General features: G+C 34.2%; 1 protein-coding gene across 11 annotated transcripts in view; it reads left to right on the top strand.

Moving 5' to 3' along the window:
* The window catches only part of ralgps2 (Ral GEF with PH domain and SH3 binding motif 2), a 225702-nt gene that overhangs the window by 181041 nt on the left and 18349 nt on the right, over positions 1 to 26312 (top strand). For 6 of the 11 annotated variants that reach the window (XR_015517494.1, XR_015517495.1, XR_015517493.1 and 3 more), the window contains 8 exon segments: positions 2530 to 2667; positions 2750 to 2840; positions 3161 to 3231; positions 3887 to 4028; positions 7387 to 7538; positions 7627 to 7681; positions 12462 to 12539; positions 24522 to 24627. Coding sequence is in view for 2 of the 11 variants with exons in the window: in NM_200474.3 (NP_956768.2) it covers positions 2530 to 2667; positions 2750 to 2840; positions 3161 to 3231; positions 3887 to 4028; positions 7387 to 7538; positions 7627 to 7681; positions 12462 to 12539; positions 24522 to 24627 (833 nt within the window). In the remaining 9 variants the exon portion in view is untranslated. 11 annotated transcript variants of the gene reach the window in all.

Genomic DNA, 26312 nt, shown 5'->3' with positions numbered 1-26312 from the left:
TGCGTACAGTGCTGTTCTCCTTTTAGGTCTGTTTTAAATCAGTCTGGATTTTGGGATTGGTTTGCCTCCTAATTATTTTCTCAAGCTTTCATTTGTCATCGCAATCGGTGGCTTGTGTTTTATTTTTGATGATTAGCCCAGATGTTCTGCTCTGATGTAATATCTGTAATGGACGGATGCTTGTTTGCAGTCTCCAAGCCTATACAGTAGTCAACATTTGAATTGGTTCAAAATAGTTTTTAAAAAATTGCCAAGAAAAAAAAAAGACAAGAATAGTGGGGTTTCAGTAGTGTTAGGACACCTTAGACTGAAGGTTTGATCCATTTCAAATGCAGGCTACTGTAGTGCTCACAAAAATCACATTTTTATATGATCAATATCCTTCTATCTCAAAAGATGTTTCAAATGTTTCTCCAGAAGCTGCACATCTTTCTTCCTAATTCAGATACTTCCTCCACATAATGTTCCTCACTAATCCAAATATTTACTTAGTATGAAATAAGCACTCTGTAGATGGGCCAGAGAAAACTTGTCTGTCCACTTCTCAACTCCAGACAAACAACAGAGTGAAAATAAAACATTTTTTTTCTGATAGGAAATAAGAAAATAAAGGCTTTAAAGAAACTACTTGTGGTTTAAAGAAGTTTTAAAAGCTTGAAGTCTATTCCTAGGTAGCACATGTACTTCTGCAAGATGTATTTTAAAGACCATTTGGTCTGGAAAACTTCTGATGTGTACAAAGTACTGATAAACTTCTTTAAAATTTTACTTAGACATAATATTTTACTTGGCATACAAAATAATAGTGGTCTAATAGATGCAGATGAGCAAATGCTCCAACAAAGCTAGAAGTGTAGGTATTCCTTTTGTAGCTGACGTTTGGATTAGCAGTAGTTTAAGCACATTGCTAGCATGTTTGTCGTTAATACGATATTAGAATTTAAAATGTTGATAACATTTTAACATGTTGCTAGCATGTTTTACAGTATTGTTTTCATAAATTTTTTTAAGACTTAAGTAGTAAGAAGTTTGAATAAGTAGTAGTGTATCACATTGCTAGCATGTTTGTCATTAACAGATTATTAGCATTTTCATTTGTTTATAACATTTTAGTATGTTGCTAGCATATTTTACATCAAGTTGTACCATGTCCTTTTAAAGTTTTAAGTAGTTAGAAGTTTGGTTAAGTAGTAGTTCAACATATTGCATGTTTGTCGTTAACACGATAATAGAATTTAAAATGTTGATAACATTTTAGCATGTTGCTAGCATGTTTTAAAGTATTGTTTTCACAGGTTTTTTTAAAGATTTAAGTTGTAAGAAGTGTGAATAAGTAGTAGTTTATCACATTGCTAGCATGTTTGTCATTAACAGATTATTAGCATTTTAATATGTTGATAATATTTTAGCATGTTGCTAGCATGTTTTACATCAAGTTTTACCACATTGTTTTGAAGTTTTAGGTAATTAGAAGTTTGATCAAGTAGTAGTTCACATTAACATGTTTGTCATTAACAGATTATTAGCATTTTAATATGTTGATACCATCTTAGCATGTTGCTAGCATGTTTTACGTCGAGTTTTACCACAATGTTTTGAAGTTTTAAGTAGTTAGAAGTTTAAATAGTAGCTCATCAAATTTCTAGCATGTTTGTTGTTAACGCATTATTAGCATTTTGATATGTTGATAATATTTTAGCATGTTGCTAAGATGTTTTACATCAACTTTTAGAATGTCTTTTTAAAGTTTTAAATTTGAATACATAGTAGTTCATCACATTTCTAGCATGTTTGTCGTTAACACAGTATTACCATTTTATAACATTTTAGTATGTTGCTAGCATGTGTTACATCATTAAGTTTTACTGCGTTGTTTTGAAGTTTTAAGTAGTTAGAAGTTTGAATAAATAGTAGCTTATCACATTGGTATTATTACCATTTTAATGTGTTGTTAACATTTTAGCATGCTGCTGAAGTATAGTTTGAAGTTTAAATAGTACGTTCAACAGATTGCTATCATGTTTAAGGATGTTGCTAGTGTGTTTTACCACATTTATATAATGTTTTAAAACATTCCCACCATTATTAATGTTGTAACTTTTTGAAATTAAAAGCTTCACCGCTTTGTGACACAAAATATGAGACAATATGATCTCTGTCTTGTTGTAACACATTGCTAGTATAATGTTAGATGCTGTTAGCATCTTTTTTTATCATTTTTATCATTTTTTATCATATTTTTACATGTCCTTGGCTACTTTTTTACTGTTTTTTTTTTTTTTTTTTTTTTTTGAGTTTTTGACCATTGTCTTGGTTAATTTAATTAATTTGTTGTTTTTTTTTCCAAGTTCGTGGTTTGTATTTGTTATTTTGTTCTGATCAGTTATTCATGTGTAAAGCAAGACTAACCTGAAGGTGTGACCCGAGTTTAGCAGCTGTAGCTTAAAGAATACAGGATAATTTGGTATAAAAAATGCTATTGTGTATAAACTGTATGTTTGTAACAATCTTGTGTATGTGTTTTTGCAGGAATCTATTTGTCTGATCTGACGTACATTGATTCGGCGTATCCCTCCACTGGAAGCATCCTTGAAAACGAACAGCGCTCCAACCTCATGAACAACATTCTGAGAATCATCTCAGACCTGCAGAGATCCTGTGAATATGGTGTGTATTTCATCTGTGCGTTTGATTACTTCGAGAATTTGACCGAAGTAGTGCTGTGAACTCATAAGTCTCTCTGTCTCAGAAATCCCAGTATTGCCGCACGTTCAGAAGTATCTCAACTCTGTGCGCTACATTGAGGAGCTACAGAAGTTTGTGGAGGACGACAATTATAAGTGAGAAAAAGCACTTGTACTTTTAAGTAGAAATTTTTTGTTTAAGTGAATTAAAAAAAGATAAAACAGTAATGAAAATCTAAATATTACTTATTTAAAATAATATGAGGAGGATAAAATATGAAATCATAACCTACATTTGTATTATTTATATTAAGCTATATCTGCAGTTGTGAAATTATTTAAAGTGTTTATAATCATAGTGATATGACCTGTACCAAAATTGTATCAACCATTAAACACCCCTAACTCTGTAACTGTGTATAAATTTATATACTATACTCAGTGTTTTAGTAACAGACTTTGTTTGTGCATGTCAGGTTGTCCCTAAAGATTGAGCCACCAGCTACCAGCACGCCTCGCACCACTGCCTCTAGAGAAGACCTCACAGGTGAGAAACACACTGAAACTAACCAGGCTTGTTGGTATTTTTTAAGACAGTATGCGATTTTCACCACTAGAGGGGGCATATTCACAACAAACAAAGGCGCATTTTGATTATGCACTGAATGAGTTTGGAATCATAGGAGTTGTGGTCTTTATTACATCCTACGGGACTCCTGCAGAAATCATTTTGATGGATGAGCTAAAGTATTCATTACTTATTATCATGGTAGGTAGAAGCAGAGTAAGCTCTCGAAGAGAAATGAGAGGCTGAGATGAGTGCGATATGGAATCTTTCTGAAAATCATGCATCAAGTTGCTGCAAATTTGTAGTAAAATAAAGTGAACGAATGACCAATGACATATCAGGAAACTTCACAAAAAATAGATTGTTTTTGCCTTATATTTTTTATTATTTTCTTGTTTGGTTTGTAGTTGGATTTGAGTCTTTCATTATTTACCTATCACATTCTTAAATTAGTGGGCGGAGCTAAACAGCCAGTGGTGTATAAGTAGGCTTTGCTGATTTTCTCTGGAGGCGGAGTTTAGCCACACTATACCATAACAAAGTGGCACATTCACAGATTGTCACAGCTGTATGTTAAATACTGAACACGCCACACACACTGTTGTTTTTTGTGTTTGCTGTTTGTTTGACACAGGTCCAGACATATCTGCATCACCATTATGTGGTCGTCATGGTAATGTTGCTGAAGGAGCCTTGCCTAAAGTCCCCCCAACACCACCCTCACCCCGAAACCTCATCACATACGGACACAGGAAGTGCCACAGCCTCGGATATAAGTGCGTTTACGTCATTTCCTGCATTCAGTAGTATACATTATTCACTTCTCTTCACTTCTAGTGGTAATTTAATAGTAATTAAAGGTTTCATTAAATTAAAATAAAGGTTTTTAGATGTTAGTATCAGTATTGTTATTTTTTAAGATATCTATAAGCTAGTGTGCTCCAAAACAGTGATACGATTTTGTCTTTAGAATATATACAACTGATATAAACATGTAAAGCTTGTAGTTTGTCGCTTCCGCCTAAATGGTTTTATTCATATTACTCATACTACAGTTTCTCATCAAATCATAACCAATCAAATGCTATCTGGTGCCTGACAAGCCCCGCCCCCTTCAAGATGTTTGCCATTTGCTTTTTATTTGATGTGATTAAGCTAAATCGCTCTCACTGGCAGAGCTGTGATAAACCAAAACACTATTGTTTTGGAAAAAAGGGGAGGAGCTACACTACGTCCCTCCCTCTCTTCGAGTATCATTTAAGATTTTGTCAAACGTTTGTATATTTTAAAGCACTTCACGGGACCTTTAACAATACTCTTTATATATTAAAAAAATCTTCTGTTTGTGGAGCAGATGCAGAGTTAGTGCCATTGTTGGTAACATTGAACAACAAAACTTCATTTGTTTTGGATTGGACATGAATAATTTAAATTATATTCAGTGACGATCAAATTTTTAGAACTATTATCCTCAACAACCAGAGTTTTTGAAGGACTTTAATGAGTTTGTGACATAGGAAACGTCATTATTATACAAATCGCAGCCTAAGCCCAACCAATGTTTTCGGAAGCAAACATTAAAGAAAAGTGCACTGCCATCACAGTTTTTATGTAGCATTAGTGAGAAAAGGAACAAAAGTTGTTAAAGCCATACTGCCCCATAGCATTTTGTTTGCAATTTAACAAAAATGTAGATGTAAACACAAATTTCCAATTTAGAGCAATGAACGTTTTTTTTTTTTTTTTTTTAATGTAAGTAAAGATTAATAAATGTTGTTGTGTGCTAGCCAATTCGTTATCCAATGATAACAGATTAATTCTTAATAGTAGAGTGTTACCATGAAAGGTTCATTTACTGCAATGGTTTTGTTTATACAGTAAATTTTTGTAGTGTAACGGATTACAAATCTCACAGTTTGGATCACATTATGGTTTTTTAGTCATGCATTGGACAATTTTTCAGATCAGCCAAAAAATAGAGGAGACAAATGTAAAACGCTTTCCATTTATTACAAAAGCAGTACTGCAAGATACTTTTGGTTTTAACAAACAGAACTTAGAAGCTGTCATTTTATTAAAAATAAAATACAGCAGTTATCAGCTGAATAATAAAAAATAGTAAAATATTCAATACTGTGAAAAATTCATTGTTACTACTGATGACGCTAATGTATAAATCTAACATAATTTGTAAAATGTTTAGTTTCATTTTCAATAAATTATTAAGTGATTCATTTACTCATAAAACTTCATGCTTCATTGCTAAATGTGTCATTTGCAGAATCATTCAGTGACATATTTTTGATGGCTGGTTGTCGCCACCTTATGATTAAATAATGTATTTGCTACCTAAAACTTTCATTTTTGAGCATCAAGTTAAATGCATATGATGGTGATTTTAATATTTACCATAAACATCAGTGGTTTTATCTAAATTATAAACGGTTATCCCAGTACTTCTGTGTTATTTGACAGTTTTTAATTTCACAAATAACTCAAAAGACTAAAGATTTTTGCATTTTTTGAACACAGATTTGAATGCAGCAATTCGAAGGATTAATAAACGTGCAAACCACCACCATTTATATTTTATGTTGCGTGGTTGTTGAGATCCTGATCTATTAAATAATCGTGCAGCTCACACTGAATGCATTGATGCAGGCTAAACAAATAGTGACAGAAAACACCTTTAATAATATTAAAAAAAAACACCTCATCTTGAATAACCTACCACAACTTCTTCCATCATCATTATGTTTTACAGGAAAGTCTAAATGCTGTCATACATGTGATTTGAATGATGCGAGAGGCGATCTCTCTGTGATCGTTACAAACTTAGAATTAATCTACAAGTAAAAAAAAAAGTATTAATCTGCGGGTGACGTGTGTTCCGAACTGTGGGTGGTGATTTTTACGAATCACAGATCAACTGTGATTCGTTACACCCCTAGTTAATGTAATGTTTCATATTTTTTGTCAAAATCAATATTATTGTCTTTTTATTTTTAGTTGAAATGATGTAAACCTCAGACATTGAAAACATAGTCAGGGAGCATATTATTGGAAAGTACAATAAATGTTCATTGTTTATCTCACACTTTAGCAGTATAATAAACCCTGCTGCAAATAACAACAGAAACAATCAGAGAATTTGAAAACTATTGGCTTTAATGGAAACCATATTGGTCACTTGGGTTTCAGCTCGTAAGTTGGCTTTCTATTAGTGAAATGTTTAAAAAAAAAAAAAAAAAACCTTCCTAAAGGAATATGTTCGCAAAACACACTTGAAAAATTAAGATGTACTTATTTAATGGCTGAAATTTGATGGTTTGTAATGTTTTGCATGCTATTGGTATAGTGGAAGCCATTCAGACTTATTTTTTTCCCAACAGGGATGTCTTTAGCTATGTTTTCATCAAAAGATGCAAATTAAATGTGTGCGCAAAAATTGAATATCGCATGAAAGACATTCGACTAAAGCAGCATTTACATCCTACTAGTTAAAAAGAGCAAAATTGTCACTTCATGATTAACTGGCGCCAAATATCAACAATAAAGACAGAATTTGCTACGTTAGCAGAAGCTGAGTGAATCTTTTCTTTATTTAATTAATTGCTTGCACCTCAGAAGAGAGTATGCTGACACGTAATGTATGCGCTGTGGCATTTAAAGGCGTGAGACATGGAGCACAGACACTTGACAATTCTGGAGGTATATAATAACACTAATACTGAAATGGTTACAGTGTTTTAGTATGACCAAAACAACCTTCCAGATGTTTTACAATGTGCTCAGCCTGCTGGTTTTACCATTCACACGTTTTTATCATCACATGATCTCTTATAACAAAGTCACATGAGCTTTTTTGATCCTCATATTGTTATTTGTTCAGTAAAAGTGTTTCTATTGCAGTTTAAGCACACTTTTTCTTATCGAAGTTTATCCTACTCAGTTATGCGCACACGTTTTTTCATGCACATTTTCAAAATTGATGCGCATTTGACATTTCCATAAACAAAATACACATAAAAAGTTGGGTGGAAACATAGCAAATGAGTGAAATTCACTTCTGTTCATTAAGAAAACGTTTGCATTCGTGTCTCAAACTGTCTCCCATTTCTCAATATCCTGCAGTTTTATCCACAAAACAAACACGGTGGAGTTTAAAAGCGCCACGTTCCCCAATGCCGGGTCTCGACACCTGCTGGACGACAGTGTTCTGGAGAGCCACACACCGACACGAGGACATGCGGAGAGCTCAACGCTGTCCAGCGGGATCTCATTAGGTAAAACATACATAAACACCCACTCAACACTGCTGGATCACGAGCACCAGTCAGTTCAGTCAACACGTGCCATGATCTGTTCATTCAGGGAGCAGCGAAGGATCGGAGCTCAGCGAGGAAATGTCATGGCCTGCTTTTGAAAGGTTAGTCTTCTGTAACACAGTCACCCACAAATTTACATACACGTCCGGTCAAACATTTGGGATCAGTTAAAGCCAATTTATACTGTGATGTCTGCAGGAACACTTTTGTAAAGCTAGTAAGCAGAGGGTTTTCTATGTTTCACTGTGTCGGATTTGATTGTCGGTGTTTCGGATTTACGTGATATATAACAATTTAAAATAACCGTTTCATAATAAATGCAGTTTGAAATGGAATTTATTTCTGTGATCAAAGCTGTATTGTTTGCATCATTTACACTCCATTCATTTAACAAGTTTCCTAGAGTTAAACAGTTGAGTTTTACCATTATGGAATCATTTAGCCAATATCTGGGTCTGGCCGGAGCACTTTTAGCTTTGCTTAGCATAAATCATCATTGAATCAGATTAGACCATTAGCATCTCAAAAAAGTTTCAATAATTTTCCTATTTAAAGCTCTACACATGTGTATTTACGACATGTACTAAGACTGACGGACATTAAAAAGCTGCTATTTTTCAGACCCATATGGCTAGAAACCATCTGGTGTAATACTTAAGCGTGTACCGTGGCTCAGAGATTACTTTTGTTACAGATTTACACAGATTTTTTTTGTGAGGTAAATTATCTTTTTTTTTTTTTTTGTTAAATGGCTGAAATTATTTTATTATTACACAATGTACAATGCACCCTGTTGTTCCATTTATTATAGAGCATTGCATTTATTATTTGATTTATTTCAGCTTGAAGAAAAGCAGTTTTTAATTTTGTAAACACCATTTTAGGGACAAAATTATTATCACCCTTAGGCTATATTTTTTTTTCGATAGTCTACAGAACAAACCACTGTTATACAATAACTTGCCTAATTACCTAACCTGCCTAGTTTACTTAATTCACCTAGTTAAGACTTTAAATCTCACTTTAAGCTGTATAGAAGTGTCTTAAAAATATCTAGTAAAATATTGTTTACTGTCTTCATGGCAAAGATAAAATAAATCAGTTATTAGAGATGAGATATTAAAACTATTTGCTATTTCTAATTTACTTGATCCTAATGATCTGTTAGGTTTGTATTCAGCAAGCATATCTGTAAGGTATTGAGGTCCTAGGCCATTTAGTAATTTATAGACAAGTAAAAATACTTTAAAATCTATTCTGAATGTAACTGGGGGTCAGTGTAAAACCTAAGGACAGGTGTGATTTGCTGGTTCTGGTCAGAATCCTGGCTGCAGCATTCTGGATGAGCTGTCTGACTGTGTTTTTGGAAAGGACAGTGAGAAGCCCATTACAGTAATCCACTCTGCTGGTGATAAGCATGAACAAGTTTCTCTAAGTCTTCACTGGAAACAAAGCATTTAATTCTTGCAATGTTTTTGAGATGATAGTACGCTGATTTATCTACTGCTTTGACGAGACTGCTAAACTCAGATTTGACTTTAGAATAACACCAAGATTATTGACCTTATTTTTTGATGTTTGACCCTTTGAGCCAATGTTTTTATTTATTTATTTATTTATTTATTTGTTTGTTTATTTATTTTATTTATTTTCACATTTCTTTATTTAATTTTTTATTTATTTGTTTCTCTTTTGAACAATTAATGTGGTCCTTATTATTAAAAGTAAGAATATGTACATTATCTACAAAATATGAAGCAGCCCTGTGGTTTTCAACAATAATAATGACAACACATATTTCTTGAGCCGGAGATTATAATGATTTCTAAATGATTATATGATGCCAGAGACTGGAGTAATGATGCTGACAATTTAGCTTTACATCTGAGAAGTAAATATATATTTTTATTGCATTTGGTTAAAAAAAAACAGCTCTTTTAAAATCAGTTAATACTTCAGATTCTATTGTACACTTGATCAGCTAAATGCAGACTTTGAGAAAGAGAGGAAAAAAACACTGATCCCAGTGCTTTGACCTGTGGTGTACATAAACATATGTGTGAATGCAGACAGGCATGTTATCATTGAACATGCTGGAATGTTGTTACTTTATCATCATCATCATCATCATCATCAACTTAACACAAGCATTTTCTCTTACACACTTTATAAAAATTGGTTAATTCTATCATTAATCATTAATAATGAATCGACAATCTCACGTGAGACAAACTGCTTCAAGACTTTTCCCCTAATTAAAAAGCATGTGAAAAGACGTTTGCACTTGAACGTGTGTTTTTTGGCATAAAAGAGTGTCTCCTGCGCTCTTGAGCTGCCTGTGCTTTTTCTTTGACCCCAAATGATCGTCAAAAAATGCTCTGCCTCTGGCTAATGAGATTAACCTCCTGCAGCAGAAACTCCGTGTGAGAGAGTTATGCGTGACAGCAGCTGCTTACTGCATCAGGTGTACAAAAACACATGCATCAGCTGTAGTCTACATGCATGTTGAAAATGCCTTTTTTGTCTCCTTCTGTGTTCTAAATGAATGGATGATGGTCAGTTATGAATAATGAAGTACAGTATGTATTAATCATATGTTTGTTGGCTAATCACTTCTGACAATTCACTTAAAATGCCATTCAGTGTAAGACTGCTTTGCAATAATAGTGTTGTCATGCAAATTCATAATCATTTAATGGCAAATTAAAAGATTCACAATGAATTGCAATCAATCAAAATACTAATAAACTGACATTTTTTATATTTTAAAATTAAAAACATCTTTTAAAACACTAGGTTTTAATCATTTATCAGAATTTTTATTAAATCAATATAGTATCTTATGATTGCTTTTATGTACAGTTGAAGTAAGAATTATTAGCCCCCTTTGGTTTTTTTTTTACTTTTTTAAATATTTCCCAAATGATGTTTAACAGAGCAAGGATATTTTCACAGTATGTCTTAATAATAATTTTACTTCTGGAGAAAGTCTTATTTGTTTTATTTCGGCTAGAATAAAAGCAGTTTTTTATATTTTAAAAACCATTTTAAGGTAAAAAAAAAATAAAAGAATAAACTTAGCCCCTTTAAGCTGTTTCCTTTTTTTCTCTCGATAGTCTACTGAACAAACCATCATTATTCAATAACTTGCCTAATCACCCTAACCTGCCTAGTTAACCTAATTAACCTAGTTAAGCCTTTAAATGTCACTTTAAGCTGTATAGAAGTGTCTTGGAAAACATCTAGTCAAATAATATTTACTGTCATCATGGCAAAGATAAAATAAACCAGTTATTAGAAATTAGTTACTAAAACTATTAGGTTTAGAAATGTGTTAAAATATCTTCTCTTTGTTAAACAGAAAATTGGAAAAAATATTAACAGAGGGCAAATAATTCAGTGATTCAGTGATAGTAATTCTGACTTCAACTGTATGTATATTAAAATTTTACAACAGAATAAGTGTTTTTACACAACAATCTCTGCATAATGCCATAACTTTTGCATCATTTTATTTGATATGCTGGATGATAATGAAATAATATTTGTAATATTTTACAATATTATATTACAAAACATTTTTTCACGTTTTATTTTGACATTTGGGTTTACACTTTATTTTAAGGTGTCTTTGTTACAATGTAAACTTTAATTTAACTAAAGAGTAATATTAATAAATTTTATGGACTTACTATATGGTTAGGCTCATAATGAAAGTTAGGTTTGAGTAATTATGCGTAATTAATTGTAATTACTATAGTAAGTTTATGTAAAGTAACAATATGTGTAAAAAAGGCACCTTAAAATAAAGTTTCACCCATTTTCCCCCATTCTTTATCAATTAAATCAGTTTTGAAAATTTAATTTTGAGCCTATCACCAAATTTGGGTGTCTTATCTTTGACCCATTTACATTACCTAACAAAAGCCTTGTCGTTGATCCTAGTTGTAATGGCAAAAAATAATAATAACTTTATTATTTTACTAGTTGATCATTTGGAAAAGTGTCAGAAGGTAGATTTTTCTGATGAATCATCTGTTGAACTGCATCCAAATCATCACCAATACTGCAGAAGACCGATTGGAACCTGCATGGGCCCAAGATTCTCACAGAAATCAGTCAAGTTTGGTGAAGGAAAAATCCTGAAATACCTGAAAGCGAAGAAGGTCAAGGTGTTCCAGGATTGGCCAACCCAGTCACCAGATATGAACATTATTGAGCATGTCTGGGGTAAGATAGCGGAGGATTGAAGATGGATCCAAAGAATCTTGATGAACTCTGGGAGTCCTGCAACAACGCTTTCTTTGCCATTCCAGATGACTTTATTAATACGTGATTTGAGTCATTGCAGAGATGTATGGATGCAGTCTTCTAAGCTGATGGGAGTCATACAAAATATTAATTCTTTTTCCACTGCACTATGACTTTATATTCTATACTGTACATTATTTCTGTTAAGTGATAAGACTTTTGTCTAAGCAAAGTCAGACCTTACTGTCCTAATTAAAAATTAAATATCAAGGCATGATCATATTTTATTTTGGTAAAATAAGCATAATCTAAAGGCCTTTGCCTTTCATATAAGCTACTTCTGATACTAAATGATCAACTGGAAATCAAGTTATTTGTTGTTCCTAAAACTTAAATAGGCTACAAGACTTTATTAAGGTAGTGTACACTATTAGTATTATCCTAAATATATCAACAGTGTATCCATTTTTGGCTTCTCTTCTTTCTAAGTATATCATTGGCTGTAGCATTACCAGCGTGTTAGGCAGAATGTTCAGCTCACAGAAGGAGACTCAGAAAGGCCGCGGCTGTGCTGTGTTGTGTGTGTGTGTGTGTGTGTGAGGGCTCTGACTGACCACTGACACTCTACAGGACTCGATTCTACCACTCTCTGGGTCCCGTCACCAGAGTGGGCCGCATGTCCTGCAGAGGATCGCTCAGGCCCAGCAGGTAAAACCAACAACCTCCGTCAGGGTCTCTCTCTGTCTTTCTTGGTGCTTTTCCACTGCGGGGTACGACTCTGTTTGCGTTTCCACTGCAGTTTACCATCACTTCAGAGTGGGTGGGAATAAATATTTAAATATAAATATGTCGTTATAGGTGTGCGCCTCTACTAGTATGACATTCTCGGTCGCCTCATTTTGCTGGATCTACTCCTCGGCCCACTAGTTATTATGATATTTCTTTAAGGGGATTTTAAAGGAACACTCCATCTTTTTAATAAATTCCCTAGAGTTAAACAGCTGAGTTTTACCATTACTGAATTATTTAGCCAATAGCAAGTCTGACTGAAGCACTTTTAGCTTAGCTTAGCATAAATCATTGAATAGGATTAGACCATTAGCATCTTAAAAAGATTTTTTAAATAATTTTCCTGTTTAAAGCTTGACACTGTAGTTGTGTACTAAGGCTCTTTTAAAGGCCCAAAAAGCTAGAAACTATATTCTCTTTCTGGCGGAATAATCAAAGAACTTTGTTGCTGTACCATGGCTCAAAAATTACCTCGTATGGTACAGATTTACATACCTGGGTTGTATACATTTATTTTGCGTTGAACATTTATTTTTAAAATCTGAGGTAAATTAGCCATTGTTCTTTGCTATAAATTCATAAAATATTATATTCAAGGTCAAACAATTTTACAGTATATTACACAATGCCCAACTGCGCCTTGTATTTCTATTCATCAAAGACCATGGAGATTTATTATAGACAATGGAAATTCAGCCTTTTAGTCTGTGAATGTCAGTTTAAAGTTGGTGAATTTCACATTTGACTTAAAGGAAGCCTTTTATTAATACTCAAACTTAACAGTCGTGTTAAATAGCAAGCATCAGTCTATTAAACAATCCTGTGTTGTTGATGACTCGTTTGGAGTCTTGAAGCAAATGTAACATCAGTGTGAACTGGAAGTTTGTTGTACTGAATATATATTTCAGTATGTTGATGTACTTCCAACTAAAACCGAATTTTGAGTAGGGGGTGGGGCTTTCTTTTTGCGTATCATTGCCTCATAGCAAACTAACGGTTAGAAGGGCGTGGCTTAGAATATTGTGGCTGAAGCAGTCAAACTGACGTCAACAAACAAGGACCGCCACTCCAAACAAGGAAGCAAATGATCAGAACTTGATTAGAAGATTACCAAAAGAATTGTTTTGTTATAATAATAATAACAATAATAATAATAATAATAATAATAATAAACTTTATTTTTATAAAATAAACTTATTTAAAAGTAGCATCTCAAGGCACTTTACATACATAAAATGTGCAGCAGTAAATGTAATAATAAAAAATAATTAAAAACACAAAATATTAATAGTAATAGATCTATAAATCATATAAAAGTCAAATAAAAGTCAGATAAATCTACCCTAAAAATATAGGTTTTTGAAGATGATTTAAACATACAGTATTCAGGGATTCTGCAATGTGATTATCAGAGGGTAAAGAGTTCCACAATTTAGTTGCTAATGAAGAGAATGCCTGGTCTCCCATAGATTTTAGCCGCGTTGACTGAGCAGTTAAAAAAAACTGTATCAGACGAGCATAAAGCACGTCTAGGAGAGGATGGGATTAAATGCTCAGATAAATATAATGGTGCTAGACCAGATGTGTCCAAACTTGGTCCTGGAGGGCAGGTGTTGAGCAGAATTAAGCTCCATCTTACCTCAACACATCTGCAAGGATGTTTCTAGAAAGCCTAGTAAGAGCTAGCCCAGCTGTGTCTGAATAGGTTTTGAGCTAAACTTTGCAGGACACCCGCCCTCCAGGACCGAGTTTTGACATCCCTGTGCTAGACTTGTACGCAAGTAGTTTAACTCACACGAATGGATTGTTCACCTAAAGAATAACAATGTTCACTAGCAAAATTGTACATTTATGATTTCACTCGGACTTAAATGGCTCAGGGATTGATGAATCTCTCTGGTCAATCAGTTATCTGCAGTATTTACATGTCATGCTTTAGTAACAGAAGAGATCATTTCAAACATCAGCCAGTTAGAAGATACTGAAAAAGTATGAGGTACTGTGTAAACCCCCTAACCCCTGCCATCCCCACCAGTGGAAAAGCATCATCTGACTGGTGAACTGTCGCCGTCACAGTGTGCCGTGTGTGTTTTCTGGCTGTGGAATCAGGTGGTGGGCTATTCTAAATCACACACGTGCTGTTGTTGACTCTTCTGCTCCAACAGTGGCTTGTTGCTGCTAAGCAAAAAAATTAAAAAGCCGCTGATGCATTTCTTCTGATTGCTCTTGCTTTCTGTTCTTCAGACATACACTACTGATCTAAACTCTTCGGTTGCAAAGAAGCACATTTTAGGATAACACGGCAAGGTGTTAAGATGTATTTCAGTGAAAGATGCTTTACTGTTTACACTTAGCAGGAATACAATAAAAGTGTAAAGTATCCACCAACATTAACATAAGAGCTGCAAACACAGCTCTTATGAGTCTTCACAAGGATGTGAGGGGAAATACAATGAAATTATGGATAATGCATACATCAAGGGTTGCGCTTACACACCAGCACAAAAAGCTAAATCTCTGGGGTTTTTTTTTACTTACATGAACAGATTGTATGAAAACATACTGTACAAACAAGATGTGAATTAGCCACTGATTTCCCAAAGCATCAAGCTGTTACTAATTACCATGAGATTGTGTTAAAGTGTGCCTTGTTGACTGACATAAAGCTGCTTGATTAGAAAGTGGCTTATGCGTGTTCTGTACATCATATGCTCCTACATTATTGATGACGGACTTAGTTTTGCCTACATAAAAGTTCACTAATGTGAGACAATTCAACTGATTTCGAAAGAGCACACAGCAAGAAGTTCGCTGGTTCAAGTCAGTTGGCATTCTGTGTGGAGTTTGCATGTTCTCCCCGTGTTCGCATGTGTTTTCTTTAGGTGGTCCGGTTTCCCCAACAGTCCAAACACATGCGCTTTAGGTGAATTAGTTGAACTTAATTTGCTGCAGTGTATTAGTGAGTGTGAATGTGACAGTGTTGCGGCTGGAAGGGCATCCACTGCGTGATAGCATATGCTAGAATAGTTGGCCGTTCATTCTACTGGGGCAACCCCTGATAAATAAGGGACTAAGCCAAAGGAAAATTAATGAATGAATAAACAATTGAATGAATGAATGAAGGAACGAACGAACTAACTAACTAACAAACAAACGAATGAATGGATGGATGGATGAATGAATGGATGAATGATACTGTGTTTTATTATTTGACATGTAAACACAAGGCTACTACTGCAATGTAACCATCTTCAACAGGAAAGGGTTATCTGATACTCTGAAATATACAAGTCTAGTCTAGGATTTTTGTTGAATCAAAGGAACATTTATAGTCATTTCAACTTGCATCATACAAACTGACTAAAAAAATTAAAAGTTAAACTTTGTATAACTAAAAAAAAGTAGAAAGCTGATTAACATTATAAAATTTTGTAGAATACAGGATTTGAAAATGGCTGTTTCTCAATACCAAGTATGCAAGGTTCGGACTTGCGTCCTTAGAAGTTCAGGCTTGCCAAGTTCAGACTAGGAAGAACAAACTCCAGAGTACGCGAGAACGAAAGTCGAGTACTTCTTCAAATGGAACAGCATGCAGTGTACTTTATACGTCACCATGGATTGATCATTTTCACTGTACATTAACAATAAAATGGTTTAATTATAAAAAGCACAGCCTTATAATTAATATTATATTTACATTATAAATCTACATTTTTGATTTAAGAAAATAAAAACATGAATAATTATAAATGTGATGTATGGGTTATTATACACAGACTCATGTCTTTTATAATCAGATTATAAAAATAGACTACAATGGACATTATAGTACAAAACGTACACAATAAGTAATAAAGATAACGTTAAGCAATTTGGTAAACAAAAACATACCTTGTACAACACTGTAACATAATTAAAGACAATTATAAAAGATAACAAAATAATACATTTAATAACAAATAATACATTTATAAGGTCAAAAACGGTTTGTTAGATATGCACTAAATGTATTAACTATCATGTTTTAACTACAATGGACAGATGCAATCCAGTGGTACATCCGAGATAGACTGGCCGATGTAAAGCTGCTCTTGGCTGTGGAGGTGATGACGAAGCTTCTGCTGACAGGCACATCACCAAAAATGTGCTATCTTTATAAATAAACTGCCGATTCGAGTTTAAAACAACTACATTCTCGCCTAAATACTCTTCAAACTTTAATTTGTAAAACAGAGGGGTATTTTTAAAACGTGCAGGTTTTCTCCTTCGCCATTAGCTTTCATTGCTACTTTGTAAGTTCACACTAGTCACCTCTCGAAGCATCCTTGACAAAAGGGGCGGAGCAAGTACACATCCGGGAACTTTATCTGTACTTGGCAAGGTGTAAACTCTGAATTGGAACAGTACTTTGGCGACGGTTGATGATGTTTCACGACGACATAAGAGCACAAGTACAGACAAGAAAGCATATTGAGAAATAGCCAATGTTCGTCAGTCCTAGGGCCCTATCATTAACCCGGCGCAGTGTGGCGCAAGGTGTGGCAAGAGTCGTTTTGAGGCGTTGCGCTACGCTGTTTAAATAGCAAATGCGCCCAAATGTGTGCGCCCATAGGCGTTCTGGTCTAAAAAGGAAGGCGTTCTGAGGTGGACCGCTGGCGCGTTGCTATTTTGAGAAACTATAATAGATATTTCATTAGACCAAAACTAACCCGGTCTTAACTCCGGCGCAGAGTTGTTGCCTCGCTTACGCACTGCTTAATACGCACAAGAGAGCAATAGGCAAATATCTTTACAGTACATATGAAAAAATTTAAATATTAAGGATATATAAAGGATATAATAAGAATAGATATAGGATATAAAAATAAAAGATTAAAATATTACAAAACATTATTTTCTAGCCTAAATAAATATGAAAAATCACTGCTTTTATGTCTTCTTCATCTCGGGAGGCTTTTTCAGTTCATTCATAACAATTTGCTTTTGTATAATGTTATTATTATTAGCAGTATTATTTATTATATCCATATGTATATTTGTTTTATTAAAAACAAGCTTAGATTTGCCCACCTGTCAGGTTTTAGACCATATGGGGCACAGCATGTGTTTTAGGATATAACTCAAGTTTTTGAGCACATTTTGTTATTATTGTTCATTTATTCCTTTGCTGGAAATTAGAACTGAATTTAGAAATAGTTTTGAAACGAATATTTGCGCTTAACAAACAAAATTATGTATTTATAGACTAATTGATGTCAGTGCGTGAAGGTTTCCCTATCCAATGTGAAAGCGAATGTGAAAGTAGTTCCATTATCTCTCATTCTCACGCAGTAGATGCTCTGTTAACTGTTAACTGTTTGCTTGTGAAATGCTAATTTTTTCCACTTAGACTTACTTTGCCTCCTGTAAATGCGCTCTTGGCGCGACGCAGCTGGGTCTTAAAGGGAATAGGAGATGAGACTCTAATTGATTTATTCTCAAAACACACCTATAACTCATCAAGAAAATAAACTCAACCCTTTTAGACCATGCGCCACGGCGCAAGGCAGATTTCCCGTCCTTAAATGAGCAAAAACGCGTCCTGACTAAGGGTGTCACGATCCTCCAAATCCTCGATTCGATAACATTTTCAATTCTAAAAGAACGATTCGATTCGATTATCGATTATAAATAATTAATTAATTAATGACCAATTAATTATTTGTAGCCTACCATTTAAACTACCTGACCTGTATGGTCTTTGTTTTACCCATAAACAAATCATACAGTAAATTAATAAAGGCAAGATACACATAATTACCACCTGTCAATCAATTTTTCTACGGGACTCGTGAATAGGCAGTGATCTGTGTCGTTATAATGGCGTCGGTAAAAAAGAAGCACAACCAACAGGAACCAGCCAACAGTATCTAAGGTGTTCGCTAAAATGACTAAGTACAAGTGAGTGAAAGATTGAAGCAGTCCTCTGACTGCCTGGACCTGCTCTCTCGAGCGCATGGCTGTGTGTTTTCAGAGGTAGAGACTAGAGAGGAAGGAGGGCTGCTCAGAAATGCCTCACGCCACTGTGGATGTCAAATCGTTGTCGTTCTAAAATGCCATTTAAAAACAAAGACAGTGTAAACAAGGCCTGAGTGTGTACTTTTTGCAAGCGGATTTGCAACGGGGGCGGGCGGAGGATCTCGATGCCGGTGTTGTCTATCGGACGAACCGTACGTAATACGTACATAGCAGAGCTTGCAAAACTGTGTTTTTTTTTATCGAAAACACGAACGTTGTCAACATAACTCACTGGAAATCCAAAATGCTTACACACCGGCGACTTCATTGAAAGAGAAGAGGGTTTAAGCTCTGTCGACGGGTCTCCTGCTTATGCAGTTTAACAAGCACTTCAACAAGCCTGTTTTTTCCCGGCTTGGCAAGCCAAGCTGACGTGACATGGGGGCGTGGCAGCATCAACGATTCTATTTTTTGATTCGATAATCGAAATTGAGCATGAATTTCGATCGATTTCGATTAAAAATCGAAATCGTGACACCCCTAGTCCTGACACGCCCTGAAAGTGTTTGCGCCCTGCGTTTTGCACTCTGCGCTCTGCGCATGGACTGTCAAAATAGAGGCCCTAGTGTGAAGGAAATCTTTTCAAAGTTTATAAAAAAGAAAAAATCCTAAATGCAAATTAGGTTCATTTGCGTCAGTTTATTAGAGTGGCTGATTATAGTATTGGTAACCTAGTAACCAACAGTAAACAAGGCAAGTGCTATGGAGTCATTTGGAGAAATTTGGTGTACCCTTTACTTGTTTCTCCTGTGATTACTTCAAAATGTGCATAATCAAATGTACTGTAATCAACTGTAGATTCATTGTGTAGCAAAACACTTTAGATGCATAAAATATTCTTCTCCGGTTTTGTTTGGAATTGTTGAAATTATTTATTTATTTATTTTTATTTATTTTTTTGTTTTTTTACTTAATGTTGTTAATTACTTTTTTTTACATCAGTGTCATATCTCTGATTGCATACATGTTTTGATATTTCGGAAAACAACACTTTTTGTGTAAAATCATGTCATGGTGTCATATTTTATAAATGTCTTAAACAAAAACATAGATGTTTTTGTGCTTTTTTTAATTTTTACCTAAAGACATTCTGAAGGCTTCATCAGTCTATGCCTTTGGACTTTCACTAAAAATTGGCAAGCTCACGTTTCATTTAACCTCCTAGGGCATAGTGGCCACATACGTGGACAGCACATTTTAGCGCTTAATTTGACTATTTAAAATACTTTGAATGTTTTATGTTTTGTTACAGACATAGAGTCATCCTGCAACTGTTTTGCACCATATGAAATGTCCCAAACACTATTTTTAACTGCCCAAAATGGGCATAAAATTTTGTTTTTACTCTCTGATAGTCAAAACATGTTCCATTAAAAAGTATACGTTTTATATGCATTACAGTCAGAAAAGGTGTTTTATGTAAATTCGGACCAGTTTTTCTCTAAAAGTACATCAAATCAAAAGATGACACTTAAGTTTTCATTCTAAGTAGGTTTCAATAAGCCTAAATAGCAAAGAGAAATAAAAAAAAATGCATGTAAAAAAACTCCTCGGGCCTTAAGAGGTTAAACCGCAAATGTAAAATATTATCATTCATAATAAACTTCACACATCTCTACTTTCACAATAACATATGCATTAGGTAAACAAGTGGGGTCAAGATCTCAATAATTAAGGTGGATCTGACATAATTCACTTTTTTTCCTTAATTCATTAGTTCCAACTATTGCAAGATTTGTTTTACGCAGTGGATGCCCTTCCAGATACAACCCAGTGCTAAAAACACCTGTACACTCTCGCATTTACACACATAAATTCATGTACTAAAGCCAAAGATCATCCAAATGACCTATAGAGCATATCTTTGGACTGTGGGAGAAACCGGAGTACCTCGAAGGAAACATGCAAACTCCACACAGAAATGCCAACTGACCAAGCCGGGACTCCAACCAGTGACCTCCTTGCTGTGAGGTGGCAGTGCTAACCACTGAGCCACCGTGCTGCCCTAAAACATGTTTAGTCTAAACTAAAAAAAGACTAAATAGAGCATAACAATGACAGGGATGTTTAAACCATGACTGAATGTGTTGTAAAACAAATGATAATTGCAGTCACTGGCATGAGTTCAACAAATAAATAGAGCAAATTGCGATGACCGCAGATGCATATTATTTAAATAACAACGGGAACACTTCTCAGCGCAGACGATTTGAAGTCTGACAGTAATTGTTCTGAAATGTATTGCAGAATGTGGTGAGTTTGTTACACAAACAGTGCTTTGATGGCCACAACGGTGCTTTTAAAAGGGTAACTTTAATTGCGAGACTCAAGTTCTCAGACAGGGGTTTATCATGCTGAGACTAGCACAGCAGGCTAAAACCGTTTTTGAAACATTGCTTCAAACAAAAGGGATTTTGAAAAGAAACAGATTAGGAATGACGCACATATGTTGCTCATGGTTAATAGAAACCACCTAATTTGGCAAATCAGCTTATTTACTGTAGAGTGCATTAGTCACGTACACTTATTACAGCTGTGCTTGTTCTGGAAGTATTTTCTCATTCTTTTTTTTTTCATTTAGATGTAAAAGTTTATATTTTTAAGTCTTTGTTAGTGTTCTAAGCCAGCAAACCATTATATGAAGAGGGTCATGACATTGCAAACTAGTCGAAGCAACAAATTCTATGAAATTCAGACAAAAAGACAAAGACTTTTGTACTTACAACTGTAACGAGGACAAGAACTACAATCCATTCAAGCATTGGGATATTTCCCCTGTGATATTTCAAAATTTACTTAATGTACGTAATCTAAAAACTGCATGCAAGGTTAAAAAAACTATTGTAATAATTAATACATTATTATTGTGATAAAATGTTAATAATATAATAAGTATCTCAAATAATAAAGTAATAATATATATATATATATATATATATATATATATATATATATATATATATATATATATATATATATATATATAGGCCCATAAAGGCAAGCTCAAGAAAATCAAAGCCTCATACTTGAGAGAAGAATGAAGGCCTGAAATTTACCAGTAGGAATTGCCATTCCTTCATTCCAATTGAAGGAATGGCAAGGAAACGGCTTGTAGAAAAGGTCACTGAAGAGGTGGAAGCAACATCTCGCTGAATTTGGCAACAAAGGGAGGTTCGGTGGAAAAGCCATCCTGTTGAAAGACAAACCATATCATAGAGTTGGGTGGTGGTCAGCAGGAGTAGATTCAGGATGCTGGATCTGCTGTCAAGCCCTGCCGAGGTGTCATGGGCTTAAATCGGTGAAACACCAAAGAAAGAGGGGTGCCCATCTGATGACAGGCTGTAATCCCTAACTCCCTAACTGGTGCTGAAGGGAGAAAGGAGGGGGGGAATTATGACACTGGCCCACAGTTGGTGCAGGGCAGACTACCTGTAAAGGTGGGCCAGCTGCGATGGTCCCATCGTATTTTGCAGATAAGGTATTACAAAAGTACTGTATTAAACTGAAAAAAAAAAGTTTTTCTTATTTTGTTTTTTTATTTTGTTTTTAGGCCAAATATCAAAAAAACTCTTAAATCAAGAAGCCATGTCAAAACACAGCCGAGACATTACACCGTAATAATATAAACATATAATAATGAGCCATGGTTGATCCGAGCTCAAACAAACTTTGTCGTTGTCTTGATGAACAGCCGGAAAGCCAAGAAGAAGAGCAGAATCTGCCGTGTCCTGTTGTTGTTTACGAGGCCGTCTAAAAGCGCGAGTGGTTTTACTTACTTTATCTAGAGAGCTATTTGAAATAACAAACTTGAGCTCATAATAATAATAACGTGCGCATGATTATTAAAGTGCTCTGGCATCCTTTCAGAAATGGATAAACGGCAGAGTAAAGCACGAAAAAAAGGAGAATTAAACTGATGTTTAATTATTTATCATCGCTTTTTGGACTATCATGATCTTGGAAGGACGGAATAACTTTTTAAAAAGATGTTAACGTTACATGTGCTGGTGAAGATTGAAGATAAGAGGTTTGTACTGACTGTACAGTATGTTTCATATCGTTTATAAACCCAAATAAGGCCTATAAGTGTAAGTTTTGGGTAGTTTTTATTTGTAATTGGTAACATTTCAGAGACTCTAAGTCTCAGTATGTGTTCACAAATGTTTTATGTATTTATTTTTTTATTATGTTGTATATATAATTGCAGATGTTACAGTAGGCTATTTCATGTTATCATTGATCCTTAGCTATAATCAAATCGTGTTCATAGATCTCATACGAACTTCAAGCGAGAATGACATCGACGACAACTTTATGTTGAAAGTGGAGGGGAGACCTTAACCTGATTAAGGTGCCATACCGTACCAAACTGTACCACTTAGTGGAAACAAGACATAAGGTGTTTTTCTGTTGATTATATTTGGAAATGTATAATATATTAATGTTTTGTGGATGTGAAATGTAGACACAACAAATGTGGGCTGTAGAATTGCTCTTCCTGTTCTTGTGGAAAGTCAAACCTTTTGTCATTGTAAAAATGAGAAAAAAATACAAAAGGTATGATTCACTCACCCTCGTTCCAATTCAGTCTTGCAACTGAAACTCTTAAAAAGACTATCTTAATTTTAATTTTTTATAAAGTTACAAAGATTTTATGTTGAGGCTTCAGAAAGCATAATTATTTTTTCAAGTCTGAAATTGTACAGCAACTTTGTGTGAGAAAATATTGAAATTAGGCAACCATAGTATTGACATCTGTACTAGTTTTACTTGGCAGGTTCATAAATGATTCACCCTTTTGAATCCAATCATAAATGAAATGAATCACAACCAGTCTAAATGAATTGCTTAGTTCCTTAGAATTTAATATTTGTTTTGGTATACATAAGGTTGACTGAATGATGACACTGTTTATTTTTGGATTAACTATACAGTACATTTAAGACGAATATCAGTCAATGCTACTTTGTAAATGGTTCACACTTTGCTCGTTCACTCTCCATTTCCTGCAGACGTTCTCACTTTTTCTTCACATTGTGGCTTTGTTTTTATTAAATGTATTTTTGCTATAGTGATTAAGTTTATGATGTGACGTTTGTTATATTAAGTGGATGAATTAATGTTATATGTGTTAAAACATGCTAGCAGCAGCTTGTCCGTGTTGTGTAAAAAATGCTAACTTGCTAATTAATTCTTCTAAACATGAGAAATATTCTAGAAATATTAAAATTTGTGATTGTTATGAGCTTAAAGAAACATGCTAGCAGCATACTAAACCAAGGTAATAACAGCTAGTATGAAGTAGCCATGTGCTAAAAGCTAACAATAGGCTAATATGAAAAAATGACTTTAACAACATCACATTTACTCTGTTCTGTAATTTCCGAGTTTATAATGTGGGTTTTATAAAAAGTGTTTGTGAATTATTGTGTTGTTACATCACATTGTGCCAAATTGTTAAACCTTCTAGCAGCAGCTAACTTGTTAATGTTGTGTAAAAATGCTAACTTGCTAATTTATTCTAGCAATATGCTAAATAAGAGAATATTCAATTTCATGGTGCCTAAAAAAACATGCTTGCAGCATACTAAATCAAGGTAATAACAGCTAGTATGTGTTAGCCATGTGTTGAAAATGCTAGCAGTAGGCTAACAGATTACCATTTAAGACTGATATCGAACCCTTTTAACTCTAATGGTGTGTCACACTTCACTCATTCTCTCTGTTTCAGACATTCCTACTTTCTTGACATAATTTCTTTGGGATGCGGTTTTCATTTAATAAATGTGTTTGTGTGAGTAATGTGTGTGTTTTGAAAGGTATGTGTGTGTGTTGTGTCTGTAGCTCTGCAGAGTCGGAGGAGCTGGCGGTTCATCTGTACCCAGGAGCCGTCACCGTTCAGGGCGTCTTACGCAGAAAAACAGTCCTAAAGGAGGGCAAGAAACCCACGGTGAGGGCAAACTCTTCATTAGTCATCTGTACTTATATTTCATCTGAACTCTCTTACAGCTCACTCTCTTTTCCTTTGTTATAAAAGGGTGGAATATTCAGTTATCTCACATTCTATGTGTTATCTGACTTTTGATGAATGATATTGTGGTAAATTATGCGATTTAGGATTTCAGGGGGTCAAAATATTCAGGGGGTTTAATATTATTTGACTTGTAAATTTTTATTAGTATTATATATTTTAAGAAGTTATTGTATGTTATTTGTACTCCCTGATGTCTTGTCATCGATCCCAGTCGAAAGTGCAACAAATAATAACTTGATAATTTGGAAAAAAGTGGCAGAAGGTATTTTTCCCATGAATCATCTGTTAAACTGCATCCCAATCATCACAATTACTGCAGAAGACCTATTGGAACCTGCATGGATCCGAGATTCTCACAGAAATCAGTCAAGTTTGGTAAATGAAAAATCATGGTTTGGGATTACATTCAGTATGGGGAGCATGTGAGAGATCTACAGAGTGGATAGCAAAATCAACAGCCTGAGGTATCAAGACATTTGGCTACCCAATACATTACAAACCACAAGAAAGGGAAAATTCTTCCAGGATTGGCCATCCCAGTCACCAAACATAAACATTATTAAGTAAGTTATTTTTCTGGGGTAAGATGAAGGAAGAGGCATTAAAGATGAATCCAAAGAATCTTGATGAACTCTGGGAGTCCTGCAGAAATGCTTTCTTTGTTATTCCAGATGACTTTATTATTAAGTTAAGACTTTTGTCTAAGCAAAGTCACACCTTACCGTCATAATTAAATAATTAAAAATTAAGGCATGATCATATTTTATTTTGGTAAAATAAGCATAATCTAGAGGCTTTTGCCTTTCATATAAGCCACTTCTAATACTAAATGATCAACTAGAAGTCAAGTTATTATTTGCTGTTCCTAAAACTTGGATAGGCCATAAGACTTTTGTACATATATTAAAAACTACAAATTGTAATAATTTCACAATACTGTTTTTTTAAAACTGTATTTTGATTAAATGAATGAATTTAAAGTATAATATAATAAGTATAAAAAAGTCAATTATTATTACAAGTTAAATGAATTGATTATTTAAATCTTTTTTAATGTTTATATATATATATATATATATATATATATATATATATATATATATATATATATATATATATATATATATATATATATATATACGGCTTATAGCCGTGATATATTTAAGTAATATCAGCACCTGTACAGGCTCTTTCCCCTTTGTGTATTACTCCGCCCACTTACACCCAGCAAAAAGCAGACACTACAGATCTAAAGTTTAAAAGATGCTTGCTCAGCTGTTTAACTGCGATCCAACGCGGAAGACAGTAGTTCCTCATACAAAAGGGTTTTTGAAACTCTCCACGTTTGATTTTCTTTTTATATACACAATTATGCCGTCAAACTGTTGTATAACGCAATATCACACTCGTAGCAGTACGATATGGCTGTATATCGGCACTGGTGGGGGCACTAAGGCACGCCTCCCACCAGTGTCGATATACAGCCATATCAAACTGCTACTCGTGTGATATTGCTCATATATATATATATATATATATATATATATATATATATATATATATATATATATATATATATATATATATATATGTATGTGTGT

The sequence above is a fragment of the Danio rerio genome, chromosome 20 (genome assembly GCF_052040795.2).
Source record: "Danio rerio strain M-AB ecotype USA chromosome 20, GRCz13ab, whole genome shotgun sequence".
Classification (NCBI taxonomy): Eukaryota; Metazoa; Chordata; class Actinopteri; order Cypriniformes; family Danionidae; genus Danio; species Danio rerio.
The sequence above is the reverse complement of the archived record's forward strand: the minus strand, read 5'-3'. Positions and strand labels throughout refer to the sequence as shown.